At 38.7% G+C, this 24,403-nt stretch overlaps 1 protein-coding gene across 1 annotated transcript; it reads right to left on the reverse strand.

The window, feature by feature from the left end:
* Positions 1–1,562: 1,562 nt before the first annotated feature.
* LOC119651182 (4-hydroxybutyrate coenzyme A transferase) lies at positions 1,563–21,135 on the reverse strand. Its single transcript, XM_038054612.1, has 5 exons — positions 20,780–21,135; positions 2,935–3,327; positions 2,468–2,872; positions 2,141–2,407; positions 1,563–2,059 (listed from the first exon to the last, which is right to left on the reverse strand). The coding sequence occupies exons 1-5, from the start codon at positions 20,946–20,948 to the stop codon at positions 1,875–1,877; spliced, it is 1,419 nt and encodes a 472-aa protein (XP_037910540.1). The 5' UTR covers positions 20,949–21,135; the 3' UTR covers positions 1,563–1,874.
* Positions 21,136–24,403: the final 3,268 nt, after the last annotated feature.

Raw genomic sequence — 24,403 nt, forward strand, 5'->3', positions numbered from 1 at the left:
CGTGATCCGAATTACTTAAACCGCTCCGTTGCGGGTAGGTTACTGCTACCCAACTTCGGTTATCAAAAACTTTTATTCAGATTCGGTCGGAGACTTTTGGACAAGTTGCTGAAGATCAGCCTTTTTTGTAAGACGCTAGGAAAAGATGATCTGCATAGAGCAGTGATGGCCAACAGAATTGTTCCAAATATCGACAGTAATTGTTGAAACTCGTCTGTTGCTATTGCGACTCGCCCGTCGATAATAAGGAAAATATCATTTTTCTTGTTGCATTCTGACAAGTCGATACAAATTTCTCTCTTTGCAAGTGTCTAGTTTATCGCAAAGATCTTTGTAGTGTGCTGCACAGCACAACGACCGCTTTCTCTGAATCGGATCAGGTTTGGTGACCCCGATGGTTACGTAGGCCATTTGGTTTGATTCCACATATCTTCGGGGATCTTAATGGTCGACAGTCGCGTGGGGATATTTCTTCTTTTTTTCTCGTCATCATCTTCGGAAAACCCCTCTTTATTCTTTTTTTTACCCAAATGCATCATTGGGTTACTGCTAACCTGGCTACTTTATGTCTAAAGAAAAATAAGTTTAACATCCGTCCTGTGCTGCCAACTCACTCTGCATCGACAACTTCGTGGCCAGATGTCTAAACCCCCGTCATGAACTTCTCTAAAGCCGTTGACTCTGTAAATTATATGTCCTTCATTACTACGCTTAAAATCCCCGCTCACTCATTATATTACTAGCCTCTTACTTCTCTAACTGATTCTGGAGTCTTTCTTGTGATGATTGCATATCTCATTCTTTTCCACCATTCTCTGATGTTCCACAAAGATCACTTCTGGGTCCATTACTATTCTTTTTCTCGTTCAACTGCATTTTCTCTTTCCTCACCTGCCATTGCTTTTTTTATGCGGATGAACTGAAGCTCTCTACGTCTGTATCTTCAATACACTGTGTATCCCCATAATCGAATTTAGACACACTGATTTACGGGTGCCCTCTTGATGAGCTGGTAATAAAATCCAGCAAGTGCTACAATGTATGTTGCTCGCTTAAACACTCTCCGACTCTATTTTCATACTCTCTCGGTGGATGCCGTTTGTCACATCTGAGCCCCATTCAAGACTTGGGTGTAATTTCAATGATAAACTCTATTTCGACAGCCACCGCTCTGATGTCACTAATGGTACTTCATATTGCGTAGCTCTTCGGATTTTGGCTTCGACCAACCCTCCTTAATATTCTCAATCCCTTCCTTAAAAGCTTCCTCGATTGTTGCTCCGTGATCTGCTCTCCTCCCTGCAACTGTGGTTGTCTTGCAATTGAAAAAGTTCGATACAGTTTAAAGAAAACTCCCCCCGGCCTACCGCATGGCTGCTCACAACACGCGATTCCGAAGCTATGTCAATATTACAAAGCACTACAGCTTGATCCGTTCAACGTAGCGTAGGATTCACTCTGGGTATTGCCCTCTTTAATTAAATAAACAGATAAATTAATTAAATCGAATCTTTATAGTAATCAATCAGTCACAATTTCTAACTTCTCAATGAAAACTTTAATTTTTTATGAAATTTTAATATTTTTTTATTTTCCTTTTTCCGTTTATATCAAATTTCGATCAATCATCTTGAATTTTCTTGCTATTATACTATAGGCAATAAATTAAATGCCGAAAATTTCAATAGTTTCGTTTTGATTACAATTGTCTACTTCGCAACCGAACGCAATAAGAAAATAATCACAATTTCAATAAACAATTATCAATAATTTGCTCGTGAACCTTGCGGTTCCCCTGGTAACGAATAAAACAATTAAAACATAATGTGTAGGAAATGCAAAGAGAGTTTAAAATAACATTAGGTTACAGTAGTTTAAGGAGTTGGCATGCATTTTAGACGGGCGAATGCCGCTTTCTCTAGTTCTTCCCTGCTATCGGGGTGTGCAATTTGGATGAGGGCATGGGCACGTTGTCGCATAGTTTTGCCGAATAGCGGAGCAACACCGTACTCAGTTACAACGTAATGTACGTGAGCACGAGTCGTCACAACACCAGCGCCTATAGGCAAAGAAAAAGGTTTTTATATTGTATCGAGTCAACCAATTAAAGGACAATACAAATGTAAATTCTATGACTTACCTTCTTTCAACACTGGTACAATTTTAGAAACTCCCTTCGGGCTTGTTGATTGCATAGCAATAATTGGTTTTCCTTTGCCGTCAAATCCCTCAGCAGCGCCTCGAATGAAGTCGACTTGACCGCCGAACCCTGAGTAGAATCTTGTACCAATTGAATCTGATGAGATTTGTCCGGTAAGATCTACTTCAATGCAAGAGTTGATGGCAGTCATTTTTGGGTTGCGAGCAATAATTGGGACGCTATTTACATAGTCGACTTCCATCATTTCTGGGGATGAAACGTAAAATATATAATAATGCGGTTTCATGGAACCATTGTGCAACTCACCAATAAATGGATTATTATCAACAAAGTCATATAGTTTCTGTGATCCGATTAAGAATGATCCAACGATGCGGCCCTTATGGAATTTCTTTTGGTTGTTTGTCACGCATCCGTTCTCCACAAGATCAACCACGCCGTTTGCAAACATTTCAGAGTGGATACCCAAGTCCTTATGATTGTGCAATGCAGCCAAAACAGCATCAGGGATACTTCCGATACCCATTTGTAAAGTAGCACCATCTTCCACAAGATTTTCAGCGATAAGGCAACCGATTTTTTTTTCAGCCTCACTTATTTCTCCTGTTCCATGCTGAGGCAATGGTTTGTCGATTTCAATAGCATAATCAATATGCGATTGATGAATGATTGCATCACCGAAGGTTCGTGGCATTTTTTTGTTGATTTGTGCTGAAAAGATTATGCTTCGTTAGAAAGTTGCATTCTCGTTTAATATTGAGTTTGATACCAACCGACAATCGTTTTTGAGTATTGAAGGCCAGCTCGAACACAGTCCACACTTGTGCCTAGCGAACAATATCCATGGTTATCCGGGGGTGATACGTGAATTAAGGCTACGTCAGGCTTGACGATTCTTTGATGGAATAGTTTGGGAATTTCATGTAAGAATATTGAGACATTATCGCCCCGACCGTCCGCAACCGCTTTCCGTACATTTGCTCCCATGAAGAATGAGCATGAACGGAAGATGTCTTTATATTCTGGGTCACAATATTTAGCAGGACCTTCCGTGTGCATATGGCAGACCGTAATATTTTGCAGTTTATTAGCAACGCCATGTTCAACCATGCCATTGAGTAGGTCGATTGGTGTTGCTGCAGCGCCCGAACAAAAGACAGTTTGGCCTGAAATTTGATGGAATTACGAATAAATTATTAATCTTTTTCTATAAAGTACATCAGGTTTGATTCAATGGAAATTTTCATCTATTTATTGGATTTACTGGCAATTTTTGGTCAGAATAGAAAAACGTATGCGAATCATTACTTTCCCGGACGTATACCCAATATTGTCTTTTACTATTCATTTCAAGGGGTCGGTGAGTGTTCAGATAGGGCTAGTATGTCGTCCGCGATCAAAGGGTAGTAAAGATATCAGGCTGAAAGTGGGGATTGGTACTCACGATGGAGTACAAAACCTGGGAAACGCCTGGTGAACCATCAACAGTAGCTCTGTTACCAAACTCTATCTTCACTTTCAGATGGTGATCGCTCAGAATTTTCTTAACAAAAAACTGCAAACTGCAAGCGTCAATGCGAGTCTCTCGCGCCTAAAAATCGCACAATATGTTCCAATGTAAGGCTGATGTCACTGCGTTTCGGGAGAACCACTGGAAAAGGGATTAGTCAACCAAAAAATAAAAGTTTCTGCTCGTCTTTGAAAACATAAGCGAAAGAGAATACACTACACCACTACACTACAGATTTCTAAGCATAAGCCTCATTAAAGTTCATGCCCCTACAGAGCCTGCAAAGTCGGAGGTATGATTTCGAAAATCAAACTTGGAGATATTACCAACGAACGGCATGTAGGCGATACGTTAGCTCACATAGCTTGAACAAAATTACCAATAACAAAAGAGCTTATGAGATACAGGGCAACTCCCCAGAGTTACAAGCCTTGTGTGTTTATCGTGGTCACCGTCAGTTACCGCCCCTCTCATAGGAGCACACAAGGACCATACAGCATCAAGAAACAAAAAACACAGAAAACAATTACCAAAAGCAGCAACATGAAGAGATTGGAACCAATTTCCGAGTATTGAGGGAACGAAGCACCTGTAAATCCATGCCCAGCTTAGGGGGAGACGAAAACCCCAGCCCCGGAAACATTTCAGAGCAGTTGAAACACAAACTCTGCAGACAAATCCACAGATGTAACCACGTCCGAAACGAGGAAGATAATCCTCGAAACCAAGTGAGAACGGAAAGCTCGGAATTTAGGACGATGCCGGCTGACGGTTCCAAAACTCCCTTCAAACCGCGAAGGAACGAAAATTTCCCGGAGGTAAGTCTCGGTGGGTCAACAGCACCTTGATATCTTCATTTATACGCTGGTCTCTAAAGATGGTGTTCGTCCTAGAAATATACCCGGGACAAAAGCTAGCCGCCAAACAGCGCAACACGATGCTAAAAAGGGATTCTGTCTGTGTGAGTAGTTATTTGGATAGATGAGTCTTGTTTACATCCTGCGCAAATCAGTTGTCAAAATCCACAAGCTGATGATATGGATACTGAATACAGACACATCTTAAATGCCGACCATCCAGAGAAACTGTTTGATAAGCTGAAGATTCAGAAAGCGGGTCTCAAAAGCTAAAAATGGGTCGTGATCGATTCCAAGAGCAATGGGGATAGTATTATTACCACGAATCGAGTAGCTAAACTTAAAGGAACTGGAAGAAAAGAACTGGAATAGCCTCTTCCAGCTAACCTCCAATAAATAAGTAACCAACCAACAAATGCTGAAAATAATCCGTATAAACCTTCAACATAGTAAATTTGGAACGGCGACGATCAGCTATCTAAGTTAAGGGTCTGGACATAGTACTTATACAAGAACATTGCTCAGTGAACCGGAGAGTGACATAAGGGCGACCCAGATTAGGATAACGGATGCAAATGAGAATGCATGGGATTACTTTGAAGCAATCGCATATTTCCCAAGTAACCCGATGGCAACGGTCAGTGACAACATAAACCCACATCATGGAACTTACGGCAGCAACAGAACAACAGGAGAGGATAGTCCCCTTATATTATTAAGCACGATTGCAAGGCTGGATCGACCTTTAAAAGAAGGCAACACAAAGAGTTAGTTGAATCTCTTCCAGTATCCTACTATGGGACATATCTAATGAGCCCTCAGCTCAGCCCGCAGATACACATGGAAATCAGTAAAATCGAAAACACGTAACACAAACTAAGAGTGTTACAAGCAAGACCTATCAATTGAGTTAAGCAAGGCAATCAGAACCTCGCCTGAGAATAGCTGTGTGCGGATAAAGAAACGTCAGCACACGAAGTGTTCCTGGTGGAACCAAAATGTAGTAAACCTGCGGCAGAAAGCACATCGTTGCCCGAACACTTGGTCAAAATTTAGTTTATAATGACAATCGTTAGTGCGGGAATCCAATTTAATCAGGGTCTTGAAGTTTCTTAGAGCACTCCATTTAAGACAGTAACGGTACACTATCGAATTACAGTACCCCGTAAAAGGTAATGTAGTCAGCATTATGTTGGTTATTATCCGCACATGCCTCCCTCGAGTAGTTGACACTGTAATGCAAATAACAAAAAGGAAAACTAGAAAATCCCCATGGACCCCGCCGTTCATATAAGTTCACTTTATATGATGATGACGTCATACACGTCTTAGGGTGCTATAAATTCATCTGAAATCCGAAACTTTGATCTTCTATAATTTTGTTGATAATAGTTTATACTTTTGCGATGAACTTAAGGGTTTTCCTGTTAATTTCCAATACATGGTTGTATACTATTATTAATTTTATTTGTGCAGATATCGGAATGGGATGTATTTTGAGGTCTAGATTTCATATAGATGCATCACTGTGATTATTTTTCCAGATTTTTCGGTTGGATAGGTTCTGAGAACATTTCATTTTTTGAGGCAGACATTTTGGGCCCTATCTCCCCTATGTTTCACCTAATATCAGAAATCAGATCAGTTTCGGAAAGTACCAATCGAGAGCTTTCATTTGATACCCATCATGACCATATCCTGAGGAAAAAAAATTACACATTCCTTTCGCATGTTTGGGGGGGGGATCAAACTTCTCACCAAATTTCGTGACAATCGGGTTAGCTGTTTCCGACTAAGTCGGGTGTGACAAACTGATAGACAGACAGACACATATTCAATCCATTTTAATAAGGTTTTGTGTGCACACAAAACCTTAAAAGGAGCTGTCAGCCATTTCTAAAGATGACTACAAAACTCTTTCGAAGAGTGCAGGCATCGGTTACAAGCTGTGATTCCTTATATGCATTCATAAGTAAGACTAATTGCTGTCAGTCATTCAGAGTCGAGGCGGGGCAGTGTCTAATAAATGGGAGACAAAGTTGCCTCTAACCTAAGCAAAAAACATCAGTCATACTTTGTATGGGAAGAGATTCCTCTCTAATTAGCTCCCCACAATCCTTAACGGATTCTTTACTGTTTCTCTAAAGGAACACATGAAATATTGAAGCATTTAGCTTAATCAACAAATTTATGACAGGAATGTTTTCTTCTTGTCATTCTATGGGTTTGAAACTATCCGACAATTTCACAATGATGGCTTTTGTTGCTTCCTTCAGTTACTAACAATAAATTGTCGTCTTATACATCAAGATTTGAAAGAACAGAAATAACGGTCGACGCTCCGTAATAACGTCAGTTCAGCATATCATCAAAATTCAATCTTTTCAAAGCATATGCTACAAGTACAACAATTGCTACAATGTTAAGAGTAAAGGACAATTTCACCCCCAATCATCTGTTTAAATTCAACTGCTGACCTGGATGCAAACAATTTCACTGCACATACCTTTTCATCGCTTCATTCTTATCGCAACAACTATATAAGCAGACTAAACTTATCAGTCTACATTTCACCCACGTGATTTAGCCGAACGTAACGGCTAAACTAAATATTTAACGTTGTCGCGTAAAGTGTAGTAATGAATACAAAAAATAAGAACTCCTCGATCCATTATGATTAGATAATTAAATTTAATCGTTACCGTATACATGTTAGGGGCTTGTCATCCATATATATAAAGTCTTTTCTATATGTTTTAACTTCAGGGGCTAAATTCTAATTCCAATTATTCGGCTGAGAGGTTTGGGGTGGTTTGCATTCATTCAGAAAGTATTATAGTAATGGAACTAATTGGATATTGAGGTGTTATTATGGTGTTCACAGGTAAAGGAAAAGATACGAACCCAGAGTAATTTTTTACGATGCTATTAAAGTTAATGAAGCTATAAATGCTTTAAAATAAATAATTTGCACAGGCAATATATTAGCAATGTTACAGCAACTTTCCGTTAAATGCCCTCAGTGAATGTTAGTGGTCATTTTATGAATTCTCTTCCACGGCCTTTAATTGAAAATGGTACATACTATTTGTCAAACATTGTGTATGATATTTCCAAATGGTTGGTTTTCTGTTTACAACTGGAAAATGTGTCACAGATTGCAAACCTATTTATTTTCTGTAACATATATTTTACATAAGAATACCATTAAAATCCAAAGGTTACAGAATAAGTATAAGTCATATTTGATTAGCAATGAAAATGAAATCTACTAAGTCTTATCATTAGACTTTCTATTCTAGTGCTATCTATGCGACCTTCAGTCTTGCTGATATTTTTTCCAGTACAAAGCAGCCAACTCTTACTTTTTAAATTTATTAGAACACGTGAACAAAGTATTTTTATTGAAAACTATTGAATCTTTCGTTAGATAAGATATGGACTAAAAGCACCGAAAGATGATTTTATTTCTAATGATTTCAAACACTATCCATTCGAATGAGATCATGTAATGGCATGACGACTCCACCCGCTCAATCATGATGTATGCCATTTATTAGGTGCGACAATAGCGTGATCCTTTGCCATTTTCTGCCTGAATTGCTGATTTATGTCTGACTCAAGGTCAAATAGGACTACATATTCTGCCCTACTCATTCTCCTTCCGTCATGGTAGAATAAATTCCCAGTAAGCACGGTCGTCCTAGATGACGCACATAGCATCCTCCATTTTAATAAGAGGTCTTCATACCAATATATGATCAACGGATGGCTTTCAAGGTCAGTCTATATGCATTAGTTCGGACATCTACTCATCAATGATTTCTATTGATTATAAAAGTTAATTATTAATTTGTAAGACACTACATCCCGTCTTTCAAATATAAGCTAATTAGTGTTGGGGAGTAGTAGATATTTTCTTAGCTAAACAACTTCACTTGTGCTCTGTGTTCGAATTTCAGCATTTATTTTTGGCAAGATCTCTGAGTTTTTCCTCTCAATAGATTGATTTTCCCCGCGAAAATAATAAAAGAAAAAATTGCTTGATAAATATGAATAGAAGGACCCTCTTGCACCTCGGTGCATCGACCTGTTTTCATAGTAACGGGACGAACGACCCTTTTGATTTTCATAACTGTCATATACAGTCACCTTGGATCATTGTATATGGTGACGGTTTCTGGTACTTTCGGGATTGATCTCACTCAGTATTTTCAATTTTACCTACTGACGTGTCCATTTGATTGAGAGTGATAACCTCTTCTTGCCCTCATTTCCTAAAAATATGTTTAAGGGACCAGTCATAATTTTCAGAAAAAATTATATTATATTTTTATTTTTTATACTTTCAGAAATCACCTCTTAAATTTTTATAGAGAAATTCGAAAAATTAAGAAATTAACAGCAGTTTAAGCTCGTGCACGTTTTCGACGATGGAGAGGCAGTTTGGCCAATTTCAACTTCTGCTCATATCCCCTGTTCGAAATACCGTTATTCTATATTTATACACTATATACACTACACACCAAAACGTTGGCATTCTCTCACGTGTTTAGTTTGCATTTGGATGTATATATAAGCATTTATATATATTTGAAATGGGTAAAAATCTGTATCAAAAAGGTACTAAAAAACTGCATTCAAAATCAAAAAAAGTATTTGATTAAATCTAATGGATTTAATAGAATTCAGCATACTTTACTTTACATAACTTCCTGGTGCCTCGGCAAGAAAATTATTATCAAGTAATTTGATATTAAACTCGATGAAAGACACAGTTATAGTATAATCTGGTTTTCCCTTTATTTCGGCGTTGACAAGCATGTTACAGTGTAAGACGTGCGCTAAAGATGACATTTTGTACAAACATAAGCCCTAACTGCAGAGGTGCAAAAATATGTATAAAACCAGTTTTCGAAAAATTGACAAATGATTAACTCCTCAAACGATATTTGGGAAAAAACACTCAATATAATAACGAGTGTTATAATAAAACACTTGGGGCGATAATTCCCAAACATACGTTAGTAGGGGATGTTACGAAATTGGCCATTTTCAACGAAGGACGAACAACTCTCCTAGAGATATTCGAGAAAATGAGCTGCATAATTTGGTGAAGTGCATAGCATTATGCACAATCACAAGACGATGAACGAATTGTGATGGCTGAAAAAGTGTCTATAGCGGTGTCGAAGGAAGTTCGTTTGACCAAAAAATCGCAACAGCAAAAGAAGAAGAGCAATATCTAAGCTAAGGAGCGCGTTTATATGGTCCAGGGATTGCGAATTAATCAATTGGAAGTGCTAAAACTTTTTTTTTCTTTTTAATATATCAAAAGTAAATGCAAACAAAACTTTAAATGCGGTTTTCTCAAAATTGCACTTTTTAAAACGGCGCTGAGTTAATCTCCGCAACCACTCGATAGCTCTTTCTAATTCTTGAAGCGTTTTGTTTACGTTTTTTACTATAATCGACCATAACATTCCGGAAAGGATGAAAGGAAACAAAATGGCACGGGAAAAACGTAATTTTTTCAACTTTTTTTAGCAAGTCCATTCCATTCAAATCCATATTGATCAATCGATATTTAAATAACACGACGAAAAAATACCCATTTTAACCAGTTTGTCAGGGAAATCAAGGACTAAAGGATTAGAAGCAGTGTGAAATTACATAAACTGGAGAACTATAGCGATCTAGGTCCATTGGAGCTTCAGTTTAAGAATTCTTTCATAGCCTTCTAGGCGACTTAATGAAATAGAAATATAACTTGCGGATTTTGTAACTATCTCCCTATCTTTGGCTATAGAATACGGATCACGCTTGGTTTTTGAAATCTGAATTCGAAAATTTCAACGATATCGGGCGAACATTCTTGATGATTCTGCAGGGCACGCTTCTTACCCTTGCGATATTGTGCTTTCGTATTCTGGTAAACCTAATCATAATAAGCCCGAATCCCATATCAGGCTGATGTTGGCCCGTCTCTGACGAGATTTTAACTGCGCGATTCCGATCCAAGGTAAAGAACATCACTAACGGTGGTTTAATGCTGTCTTTGCGTACGTAATCCAGTAAGGTGCGTAGATGACGGCAGCATTGTTCAACCCATCTGGGATTTTGATGAGCACTGGGCAGACATTAAAAGTACCGCTACCTCTCGTGTGTGCACCCCTCAAACGAATGTCACCAATAGTTGACTACGAAAACCTGGAGACGGATCAGCGATTATAAAAAGCTAAGAACTTTATTGATCATTGCAAGTGGTAAGGAGCGCGACGCTCTAAAGTTCCGTTGTCATGGAAAAAACAAAGGTAGCGTACGCCATGACAAAAGGAGTTTCTCCATTGTGCAAGGAAGCAGAAGTTACCGCAAATTCAAAGTAATCCCGTTCCATACTAAACCACGGTTCTCAATTGTATATGCGAAAACTTTCAACAAGAAAAACTACTAGATATTATCAGGCCGACATATAATGGCACCAACCAAACTTTACGAGCTGCATCGATATGAAATCTACAACCAATTTGAAATTCAAAGTGGAGCATAGACCTTGACCAAATTGTTCTGGATTTAGAAAAGGAAGTAAATAGAGTGTGACTGAAGATAAATAACAATAAAACTGGTCATTGCACTCTTTCTATTCATCAACATCAACGGCGCAACAACCCGCATCCGGTCTAGGCCTGCCTTAATAAAACATTCCAGACACCCGGGTTTTGCGCCGAAGTCCACCAATTCAATATCTGGCGTTCTGACCAACACCATTACTCCATCTGGGTCTGCATCATCCTCTCTTTCTACCATAGATATTGTCCTTATAGACTCTCCGCAACCTATTGAGTCAGATTTTATCCACAATCACAGTCATGGTATCGCTCATAGATTTCGTTCTTATGTAGGATACAAAACCGTCCACCTTCATGTAGGAGGCCAAACATTCTTGGGAGAATTCGTCTTGGTGAGACGTTTCGAGCGGAACAGTTTTTGTAAGCTGAAATAGGCTCTCTTGGCTACCAACAACTCTTCCTATTGCCATATGTATATCTAAAAAAAGTTGTTTCTGCCAACAGTGGTACCGAATTTGATCCCGGTTCGACGTATTAACAACTCTAAATCCGCCTTCTCTGTTTTTTCCAAAATCTGGAAATGTTGCTATCTTAACGCCAACATCAAGTTGATCATGTTCCACGCCAATGTTTTCTCGGTAATGCCAAATGAGAATGGGTCATAGAAAGTGGCCGCCAATGTTACTCGAAAATCCCAAACTCTCATCAACTCATGTCCGACATCGAGCTACTTATAAACGAAGACGAGCTCTGTGGGAAGTAAGTTAAAAGAGCCTTATTACTGCCACTAATGGCACTAACAGCAGAAAAGTCAAGTAAATAAGACAACAGGACTTACATATATAGTAATAATTATTGTGTTGCACAGTCCACAAATTTGCACAATTGTTAACATCGTTTTTCACAAAAGTTTGCTTTGCGATCATTTATTAAATTTCCCAAGTATTCCTAATGATTCTAATTCGTATATTTACTTTTATGTTTTCAATATGCAACACCGCTCACGTGAATTTACATAACCAGCATTTCCACGACGTATGGAACAATTTGCATTTTCTAGTCAAAAATTTCTTTATAATAATTTTAGAAAAAAATTCCAAATCAAAAGTGTTGATCAATATCCAGTTCTACTTTTTAAACCGCTAATACGCCTTCGCAAATTAAGTGAATATTTTTCAAATTTTCCATTATGAAGACCATTTAAAAATACCAAGAAAAAATCATACGATTAAGAACATCGATTTCTTTCCCCATCAAAATCATGGGTTATCAAAACATAAACTTTGTCATTATCATAAACGTGACCTTACACAGAAAAAACGGTTCAAGTGCCTAATATATTTATAAGCCAGTGAACTTCATATTCTATTTCAATGCTTATATTTCTAATGGACGCCATAATATGAAAGTACCGATTGGTTATACAATACAGCATATGGAATTATCTATTTACGACAAGTTTAGCTAATTATTTTCGTGTAAATTATGGTGTAATCAAAGCCTTTTCATCAGTTTATTGAACTGATAGTGATAGAGATTAGCGTAGGGATTCAAATTAGATTTTCTATAAATAAACTTTTATGACGCAGTGCCACCTACAACCGAACTATTTCTGCATTGATTCTCTCAATAGGAGTAATTGATGCAATTTGGCAAATATTCAAGCGGAATGAAAATTCACACTAACGAAAATAAAAGTGAATGCTTTTCATTGTAATCACATTTTCACACATCGCTCAACGATTGTTTTGTTCTATATCTGCATTCGCATATATTCTTTATCATTCGATAACAAGTTTTTTCCAGTTTAAAATGATAATATAAAAAACGTGATAAATACATATTCCTTCCCTTGCTCTACTGGCGAAAAGTCGGCTAATTTATTGCTCAGACATGGCCGTAAACAAAAGCTGGTTATATTATAACAATCTGCATCGGTGATGTAATCCGTAAATGAATCTGCGACTCTGCTCTGATAGCTATAATAACTTTTTGCGTAGAGTATACCCAAAACAGTCTGCTCAAATCGACATAACGTTTTTAATTGAATGCAATGCAATTTGCACCCAAGCTTTGTAATGGTTGTTCATACACCGAATAGTCAGGCGCGCTAAATGTGGCATTTCCATTATAACGACGAATTCAACAAGATAACAAATAATAAATTCTATGAATTCGTGTAAAAAATAGCTCTCCCCTTAGTCCCACCCTATCTAGCCAACAAATGGAATCAAACAACATGAATCGAAAACGCTAGCTGTAGTCCTAAACAAGAAACATTTTTGTGTAATTGGGAACTTGAAGTTTGGATTAAATTGGGAACTTCAAGTATAGATTAAATTACAATTATCGGAAATTCAAGAAATTTTGGAAAGATGGTATCATGTGTGTGCTTTCGAAAGAAAATTTAAAATTAGAAATTATGCAATTTCCAACTTAGAGCCTTGGTAGCAGACGGAGAAACTAAATTACTAGGAAACGAAATTACGCACTAAGTTCTCATGAATTCGTACCGACTAGCAAAGCACTCGTTCCTACTGAAAAATAGGATAAAACAACTAAAAATGAATCTGATAGTAACTTTGAAACAATGCATATGTTAATACTCAAAAAAATACCTTGAAATATTGTTGGCGGACTTTGATTCAATGACAGTGAAAATAAGAGCATTAGCTACATGAACTACGATGAGAATTGAGTCTTGTCTGGTTATGATTGAAACGGTGAACTCTATGTACTCTGCGACTCCCCAATGCCGAAACCTCCTTTATTTCCTCAGTAAAGCAAGACTGTGATAGCCAATCATGTAACAGCATTTTAAAACGGATCTTGATCAAAGAATGTAGCCAATAGCTAAGTGATCTACGTCTAGAGAACAGCAGATGCACAGAAAATTATGAAGAAACGGCAAATCATCTGCCTGAAGTACACTTCCCAAGCAGCATCTAAATCGGCAGTTCAGGGCTGACAACCACACCCCACCCCTTAACTTTGACCTAAAAAATATGTTACTTAAGTGAGTAAAATTTGCGTTTAGCTCTGCGGTCCCAGAAGACATCATTCCTGCCTAGAGGAACAGATGCCTTGGACCTACCGATGTTGATTAATAGTATACCGAAACGATCTTTTCGAATTTATGGGGCTATCGCATCTGCTTAAAATAGGCGCAATTCGTATGATTCTAATTGTAAAGTAACTTCAAGAAGAAGTGATGATATGGAAGAAGAAATGGGTATCATATTCCACTTTATTTTAAACCACAATACTTGGTTTCCAAAATGTAAAACTAACTTCTTGAGAATTCCGAGTACTAGATTGCGATACTGTTTGTTCTTTTTTGTGTTAAGTTCTTTTCATAAGGACATCTCACTGATAATACTAATAATCCTCCGGATTTTTGAAAAATTGTCCTGCTAGAAACGATTAGTCATCTGGCGCCATGTGTTCCAAAAGGAAGAGTAGTATTGGGTGCCATTCCAGCTGAAGCTGCTTCGGAATTGCATTTTTCAGTGTGAATGGCTGCTTCAACGACAGAAAAGAAGCTATTTATTGAATGGTGTAGTTACTGACGATAAAAAATGAATACATTCTGGTAATCATAAGAGCTATTTCACATAGCGATATCTGCAGATTTAATTATCCGGATTTCCTAGAGACACCTATCGCAAAAAATTTTCATCTCCTAGAGGGTATCTCTATTCTATCCTTGTTTCCCTATCTTTACACTAGTTTTTAACTTTAATAGTCCAATTCTTTGCAAACCACAATTTTTAGGTACACCGGAACATAGACTAGGTTTTTACAATCAATACTCGATAGATTTAACAATTAGACTTTATTAATTAATTTATTTAAAGAATGAAGAAAGAGTGAAGTGACTATTTACTCGTTAGAGGCAGAAGAGAATTATCTCGCTTCATGTGCTTCTGCCCCTAACTCATGGCACACTTTTCTCGCTAGTCTTCCACACCCGTGGCGAGCTCTACAAAGTGGATAGTTCCGCGCCATCTATTTGTTCGCATTCGCAACATTCGAAATAAATTTCGAATGCTGCGAATCTTGCCGCGCCACAAGTTCTTTCTTTATATCACTCTATTCACATTATTCTACTATCAATGGGCGCAATTCCAGAACCTTATAGCAGATATATACACCATTCTATCAATCTTCCTAGACATTTGAGAATAAACAATGTCAAGAAGATCTGTTGCGCGTTTTTTCCCCCGAGTGCAATAGTTTGACTTATCACAATGAGGAAGACCAAGGCCGGATTGAGGAACAAAATCAAACAATTTGAATTGAGCACATATTTACCCCATTACGAGCCAACTGACCTGTTTTGCTTGCTATGATCTAATTACTTGTTTGATATACTAAAGAAGTGGTTCAGTTTCCTTTGGAGCTAAACTTGATATTCATCTCCAAAAATAGTTACATCATTAGGAATTGTCTCCTTCTATGCAGTAATCATAGGCAGTGGAATTATGTTCCATAAATGCCTCAATCAAGCAGCAAACTTTCCGTGGGGATGTATCGTGTTTTTATAGGCAATTATTACATGCACCTTCCCCCTCATGTCAATTAGACTTCAATCAATTCCTATGATTTTGCTTTTTCATAAAAAAAATACTAGACAAGTTTCACTGCATAGGGTTTCTTCTCCATCAGGTTTAGCAGTGATAAAGTAGTAATGGAGAAAATGAACGAATCCCTACATAGCGAAGTGAAAGTGGGCTAGAAATCGGAAGGAAAATATCAAGAAGAACAGCAATTAATGAAAATGATGTTTCTTCATTGGACATGTTGGACGAATTAAACAAGAAATAATGACCACATTTAGAGTCGGCAAAAATTTTGTTTAATTAGATTTTCCCATCTCCATATCTTCCAGGCTGGCGTTCGATGTCTAACATGAAAAGTCAGTACAGAAAAACTATCTTGAAAACTTTAGCAAGCTATGCAGCTATGCAAGAATTGACAATTTGCGGATACCCGAAATAATAGTCAAGGCGAAAGTTTATGGCGTCTGACTCCCATGCTCGGGAAGCAGAGAAAACAATGAGGGGACTCAATTATTAGCAAATGTATAGAAATGTAATTAATTGAGTGGCCTTCATACTCAGAAACTAATTGATATAATTTATAACATGCGTTAAGATTTTTACTAAAGATGACGCCGAGTTCAATGTCACTTGACACATCGAAAATGCAGTTATTTCAACATTAATTTAAAACTGTGTTTTGTGTAAAACAAAACTTTTCTTGCTCTCTTATTAAGTATCGGGCTTTGGCTAGATCGTGTGGATTTGGAAAAGAACGCAAACGGGACCAAAAAAATAAGACTCCCATTTGGATTATTAAGGTTTATGGCAGCCATATATAATCCGGTACCTTGTGATTTCTTACTCTTCACAAAAAATTAATTCAGATAAGCCCAGCCCAGCTAAGACAGGAGCGTGATGACTGTAGTCGTCTCCAATAATAAAGGCATCAAGATACGTATTTCGGGAGCTACTTATTGCCTTCTTTATTACTTCAACTACTTGAATGTAGTTCATTTTTTGTTAGCCGCGATGGATGGAAAAGGATGAGGATCTAGTCGTTGTTGCAGTAAAAAGTCTAAAGGTCATCATAAAGTCGAAAAAGTGAAATGTTTAGCAAATGAATGACATTGACTACAATTTTGACTACAATGATATCTGAGTGAAATTATGCGGTGTTTCCAACGAATAATTATTTGAAATAATAAAAACTTGTTGTTTCTTTTTCGTTGGTGTGAATATTTATTCTTGCAAATTCCGATATTTCGGGAACCACTTGTTCCCTTCATTAGTACTAGCAAGTTTTCGCAGCATTAAGTTAATGCGGACTTAGGACCCCATCATTCGCAAAAGAAAAAAATATATTTTCAGCTCTGGCCAAGCTCTGGTCAATAAAGCGGATTTGCGCTCAATATAATTCGTAGTCATGTCGTGTTCTACGAATTATATAAAGGAGCATTCAACATCTGCGAGCCGCTACGGTCACGCTGCTCAAAGGGCAGAGGTGAGGCAGCGTCTGACGATTTGCCTCTGCCCTGGTAAGAAACCATAAAGCCGTCGTCGCTTGACATTTTTGATAAGTTTCATTGTTTACTACATTGCAAATAAGAAATAAACAAAGGTAATACAACGAGAGGCAGGTTTTGAGAGGCAATGGAAGCGGGAAGTTTAAATGGAATGGCCGAAATTGTAGCAGATATGCATCATTTATATGTGTTCGCCATTCAAAGTTTCCTCTTTATTTGAAAGTGATAGCGATAGTAGGAAAAAGAATCAAACGATGCAGTGAGAAAAAAAACTTTTCGTAAGAAGAATAACAGCGAGAGTACAATTAATTAAATTAAAACAAGAAATAAGTACCAAGTTGAAAATCTGTAATTGTTAATCTATTCTGCTAATATCAATAATCATGGTCAATAAAATAAAAAAAAGGTCAGTACAATAAAAATAAAGGTCAGTTAAATAAAAAAGAAATAGTCAGTAAAATAAAAAAAAAACAATTCATTGCCGCAAATGAGGTATAAAGCCAATCGAAAACTGAATGAAGGTCAGTTATGCTTTTACTAGATTTATAACCAATATGCAGATATAAATTGATAACAATTTAAGATAGATAGTTTGCAGTTTATAGTATTATTACACTATTCACTATTTAATTAATTTACTATGCATTTCACTTCGTTCAAAATGCCAGATGCACCAAATTACTTCCAATTTGACCGGATTGCCGACAAACATTTTGACGATACCTACCCATCTGGTAATATCATATAATTCATTCGATGAGCTTTTGCTATTCTGGCACTAATGCCGTGCTCACCCAATGGCCAAAAGTAATTTCACGTATTCATTTATACATAGCCAAAGACGTGCCAATCTCACCAATCCATTGGCAAGACCCGGCGGCATTTCAAACACAGCTGATCCGATTTTCGTTATATCTCGCTTATGCTCAAGGGCAGAACAATTTGAATTCGTGTGTACTCACACTGATTTCCCTTTTTTAAGGGGCAAGGGGGAGTGCGGTAGCTGTATAGTATCTACCTGTGCTCCAGATGTAGTTCGTGTGTTGATCTTTCTCTAGATTCGCGCGAATTCCGATGTAGGGATTTTTAGGCCCCGATGCGTATGACACACCAGTTGATGACACATGAAGTTTTGTTAAATGATACATGATGCATCCACGTTTTCAAAGGTCCCCGCACCTGACATTCAAACGTGTTCCGACGGTACACTTTAATGGAGCTTCAGTATTTACAGGCGGACTCACACGGCCAATTTCGCAAAAATTTCTTTTTTTTTTCAAATAGCTATTGCCTCTTTGGTCGCCTTCGGCCACTCAGGATGGTCGTTTGACCATCGACCAATCCGATTAAGTCAAAGCAAAGTGAACGAGTAAAGCTAATGTTAATCGCTAGTCATCATATTATTGATGTTTCTTTCTATTTCGGATTCCTTAAGTTCACTTGTAAGCGATGATAAGACTAGTGGAGTTACTAGACAGTACCACGGGGCGCAAGAAAAGCTGGTCAAAACTGTCAATTTGCGTTTATTACCGACTGAGACCCCGACTGAGACCCCGACTGAGACCAAAAAGCCCCTTCGGTCGAAAAAATCGAAGCATATGGAGCGAACCGAAATCGACAACAAAGCTTATGACCACAAAATGCAATGCAGATTTCTCCCTCTTTCAGGGTCAATGTACCTTGGAATAGAAGGCGATGTTCCATCAACGAAACAATGACAGACCACCAGAATATGCTATTAATATTAGACCTAACACGAAAGATGTGTGAATACGCAGGAGAAAAGGTATCGACCAAACATTGTAATACTCCTTTAAGGCACCTCTTGTTCAAGAGTAGGGACATCATTTATCATTCATTCATTCATCAAATCAACGAACTTCTCGATATCTTTATAGAGAAAAGCAAGATAGGGTTAGTCGGGAAAATTTTTAAAGGATCCAGTTTGCACGAGCACCAAGGATATGTTGCATAAAAACCACCAGCAAGTGTACTATCTGCTTCAATTCGGCTGCTGAAATGAGGAAATTGTCGTCGTGGTAGTTTTCCCATAGTTCGAATCAGTTTAGATGACGATACTTGATCTACGGAAAACGCATTCCAAATTTATTCAGTGCTGCTAAATATCGATGTTCTGGTGCTATTAGCGAGGAAGACTGAAAGGCCATCGGAAGTACACCCAAAAATTAAATTGGTAGAAGGAATTAATGACAAGCAGATGACACCAAGTTAAATTAATTCGTTTCCAGAATTTTCTTCAATAAATCACGAAATAATTTTCAAAGAAATTTTTCAGTGGCTCTCATATAAAATCTTCCGATAAGAAGTTACATAAATGATCCAAGCTACTCACGCCTATAACTGCATTTCTGCCTTAAATATCTAACCATGTACACGTCCACGCACACAGCATTTATAAAGTTGCCAAACAACCCTGCGATTTGAATTACACTTGGATGCCAAGCAACAGCAATGCATCAAGAAATGAGGACATTTGCATTTATTCGCTAATATTTATAAACCTGATTTACTCCAAGAAAAATAATTGATAGCGACCATGATCTTGACAAAAACGCAAATGGAAACGATTGAGATGCGACCTAGGGCACTGAGAAATTGTCAACGGGTTTGTATACCTCGCTACCCTCTACCCCCCTCTTACATAACAGTGGCTGCATATCGATTTTCGAAACACAAACAACCAGATGTTATTGTTGGAACGCACACTTGGCGATGATAAGGCATAGGATGTAAATAAAACGGCCTTGATTGAATTTTTACTATATCATGTGCACTCTTGGCGCTATCTCGTCAGAGCAAAAAGTATGCAGGAACTTGGACAGAAAAATATATATCCCAGGAGATTTTCTAATAATGGAACCACGCGCGGCCGACAGCTCATCAAGAATCTACAAACTACAAGAACGTCGTCTCCAAGTGACTTAACTTAGTAAAGTTGGAAACATTCAAGACTCACTCGTCTCATACGTAACTTTCGTCAATCGCGCACGAAACCATTTCAAGTTTTCCTTGAAAACACAATATGTGGCGGACGATAGAGTATTATCTAATTCCACCGTTCAACGTGAACCATGGGCATGCAAATCAAATCGCCCGACCGCATAGTCATAATCGTTCTGCAATATCAATGAAATCAGAGTTCAGGCTGCCAAGAACGCGCGGGAGCGGCCCAGTTGGACTTTTCTAAGCGCAAAGCTGCCTAATTGAACTTTGCTTCCATCTTTTGGACTGTGATGCTGATAACGCCACGACGCAATGTTCACCGAAGCCCATTTGACCGATAAAGCAGATTGTTCACTTGTTTTTCAATTTTCCGTTCAGTCTTCCCGCCCGTCAGTCCTACTTTTTATTGTCCCTAATTAGGACTCATTTTCTCCAGAGCGTTTGATGATTACATAATGATATTCGATAAATGCGTAAACGTAGGCAAGACCAACAACCGTCTGTGACGACAATAATCTAAAGAATATAGGAAACGAGTAAATACACATGTGATATCGCCGCAATTGCTGAGAGGCTTCAATTAATTGGAATCGAATCAGAAAAAGACATTGGGTGGGATGGGGGATTTTTGGCGGCTCTTTTATTACTTACCTGATTTGATGGAACTTACTGCCTCAACCGCAGACTTCACGATTTTTGGTTCCCGCTTCAGAGGATGGGAAATTTCGTTGACATACGTAAAATAATTATTAGAACGTTGAGCGGCCAATGGAGAGAAACCAGTAACCCGCGATGCGAATTTAGATGCTAGAAGGGCCATTTTCGTTGAAAACACTTCGAGTTAACGTAAAATTATCGAGCAAGGAACCACAAAAATAGAATCACTGTGAAGAATTTCTTTATTAGATGAACTTCGCCCGGAAGGACTTCTCGGCCTACACCAAATACGAGCGCTCACCAATGAGCGTAAAAAACAACTAGTTCTAATTTATGTCGATTGTCGATCTGACAGCGAACGACAGCAAGTGCGTGTGACGTCTGATTGTAACAGTGGCACCCAAACTTACGCCGTAGTTATCAGTTCTATTCTGGTACAATTTGTGCATTAGCTTAGTGACGTCACATCAGTCGTTATTTGAGAATATATTCATTGAGTAGGCTATTGCTTTGGGACTTGAGTCACATCAAAACTAAACCTTCCCCCCTACAGTATTTCTTGGCGTAATGCTCTATTATTTTGATAAGGTGTTTAGATGATGGGTGAATATCAGAACCGGAGAAAGGTGTATTAGATGAGAACAAATAGGACACAAAGTGAAAATAGGCAACAAAAGGAGAGTGGCGTTTTCTGCAAAAATGAGCTGGAGCGACATCCGTTCCTCAAGGCAAAGTTTGAAAGGTCCATCTCCACAACCACATGTCCAATATAGAACTAAGTCCAAGTATATACAGGGAAATCCGGAAAGCCACTCCGCGTGATGACGAAACTACCAGTCGAAATGATGTCCTGCCCTAAAATATCATCCCTCCTGAAAAAACAACCAATTTCTCAAAGTTCAACCAAAGCTTTGAAGCGGAAGTCAATGCATATCATAATCACTTCCTTTAAACCTTTAATATCATATTCCAAACTATTAGCCAAACTGGACTATTCCAGCAACCGCTTCTCCCAATCAGACTTTCTCCAACGCTACCAGATACGCAGTGGAATTCCTAGAAAGGTGTCTGTCACGGCCTCATCCTAAACTACATTCCTTCCCCTTCCCTCTTCCATATTTGTGTTATACTTATTACATGCATTACTAGCTGAACTCGGCAGACCTTACCCTGCCTGTGTATATTTATAAAAACTGCGTTTCTTCTTCAGATACTGTAAGAGGTGATCCAATCTCATGATACCTTTTGAAAGTATGCATTTTATATCCGAATATACTGTAAAAAGTGTTTGGATTCTTGAGTAATTTCAGCAATATCAGTTAAAAGTGGCTCTGGCAGTTCAGTCAGTGTTGGCCAAACGACCTTACTAGTTGATTAACGCATACCTGGCTTTTCTTACTGAAAGTTCATTGTAATTGAAGGCCAAGGGGGCTATTCCCAATATTAATCGAACCTGTCGTGAGCATTCAGCTTCACCACATTATGTGTCTTGCTCTTCGAGATTTGCAGCAGCTCTGAAAGTAGACGATTTCGTACACCATGTTGTTGAGACGTTTCGGCAATTCTTAAAGTGAAGTCTTAAACTCGCAGATTGTTATATGACGCATCTCGCTTTTCTCATGTTTCAGCAGCTCTTAAATTAGAGGCTCGGATTCGTTCTGTTTACAGTGGCGAACCTTGTTCTTTAGATATTTCACCAGTTCTTCTGGCTGACAGTTGCTGTGCATGTTCGGGTGATCTTCCAATGTTCGATTTTTTGGGTTGTATTTTCCTACCAGCCAACATGTTCCGGAGTGCAACTACTCACGAGTTGCTAGCGCAGTTCACTGTGGAGATAAAAGCTAATGCTAATCAGCGAACAATACCGCAAGAAGGACCCAACTGCAGAGTATCTAGGTTTATCAGAAACAGCTGCCATCTGATGGTCAAAGGGATAGCTTCTGTCTAGATTCGATGTTTAGGAATAATGGTTTTCAGCATACGATACGAAGCCGCACATGATACGAAGCCGCACTCTCGATGCATACTTGATGCTCTAGAGGACGCTGTATTGTGCACGAAGGAGTGGATCCTAGTTGGGCACGACTTTAATGCTAGGGCACTTAATTGGGACATACCTCACTCATACTCCAGGAAACTGAGGCGAGAAGGAGACTTGATGTTTTAAACATCCGACCCACGATAACGCCCCGCAACCAAGCTATGAAGGAAGTACTCCCGCATCGTATCGGAACCGCTTGTGTCGTCGAATAAGTGGTAGTGAGGTTTAGCGGCGACAAGCCTTCAATATATTGCTGGACGGTGGAAATTGCCGAATAGCGGAAGAAACGCTACGCTGTCTACCGCAGCATTTGAATTAACGGATGGAGCATTTGAATAAACGGAAGGACATGCATTAGAATGTCAGGGTAGACAGCAGTTCAAAAAGACCCCAAATAAAGCAAATGTCGCTGCTGCCAGAAGATTGTCGCCGAAGTGGATGGGTATCCATGTGGAAGAATAATAGGATCCCATCGCATGGGCATGAGTTAGAGACGGTCCTTTCAATTGAAAATAAACCTACTGCCCGGCGCATTCAACCCTTGCCTAGATAGGTTTACGATGAACTGCAAGCAAAGGAGATCCTGAGCTGCCGTCTGCATACCGACCATCCTGTATGCTTGACAAAGTCAGGCAGTTGCTCAAAAAGCTCATCAATACTAAACTAACGAAGCGATAAGTGCCGCCGGGGGCTTAGCCCTAAGACAGTTCGGTTTTAGAGCAGGGAGATCCATGGTCGATGGTTTCATGGAGGTCGTAGATGCGATTCATCAAGCTAAGGTGCAAAATTATCGATCTCAACAAGTAGTGCGTTTCGTAATGCTTGATGTCAGAAATGCCTGCAATTCCATAAAATGGAAAGATATACAAAACACACTAAAAAAATTGTTCCATGTGCCGGGCTGCTCCTTGCGCATATTGAGGAGTTGCCTGAAAGACTACATTCTGCTCTATGAGACACTGAAGGGCTGGAGGAGGATAGAAATCACGTCGGGTTAGTACAAGGATCGATACTTGTGTTGAATCTCTAGAACGCTTTCTACGATAGTCTGCTAAGACAACATGTCAGAAGAATCCCACCTGATGGGTAATGCAAATGATGTTGTAGTACTTGTTGGCGGACGCACTGCTGAACAAGTATATTGAAGTGACCGGCAGGCAGATGGATGACTGCCCACAGTTCCAGTCATGCTCTGGAAAACATCGAAGTAATTACTATGACTAAAAAGAGAATCTCTACTGTGAGTCCTGTGGTGATCGACGAGGTCATAATAGAATGTAAAATAAACTGTTAAGTATTTCAGATTGGCGCTCGACTCGAAGATGAACTTTTCTGAATAAAGCAAAACGGCGTGGGATAAAGCTATAATAGGAATTTCAAGCTCCAACAAGATTCAAAGAGTGTTGATGTGGTCAGTGTACGAGGGTCTAAAGCGAAACATAGCCACTGTTGATCAAGCTTTTGAGGTATTCTCAAGTCAAGTGAATGTGGGGCCTACTGTTAATGCCCTTGATGGAACCATCGAAAGATGTGCGACCACCTGCAAGTTTTTCATGATGTGTGGCATGTGCCTCTCA

Source organism: Hermetia illucens, chromosome 3, assembly GCF_905115235.1.
Source record: "Hermetia illucens chromosome 3, iHerIll2.2.curated.20191125, whole genome shotgun sequence".
Lineage (NCBI taxonomy): Eukaryota > Metazoa > Arthropoda > Insecta > Diptera > Stratiomyidae > Hermetia > Hermetia illucens.

Bases quoted from the DNA above. Each gene is read 5' to 3' on its own strand.
- LOC119651182 (XM_038054612.1), bottom strand. From the start codon at position 20,948: ATGGCCCTTCTAGCATCTAAATTCGCATCGCGGGTTACTGGTTTCTCT. The intron at 2,873-2,934 runs GTTGGTATCAAA...TAATCTTTTCAG, and splicing joins ATACTCAAAAACGATTGTCG to CACAAATCAACAAAAAAATG. The intron at 2,060-2,140 runs GTAAGTCATAGA...CTTTGCCTATAG, and splicing joins TGTACCAGTGTTGAAAGAAG to GCGCTGGTGTTGTGACGACT.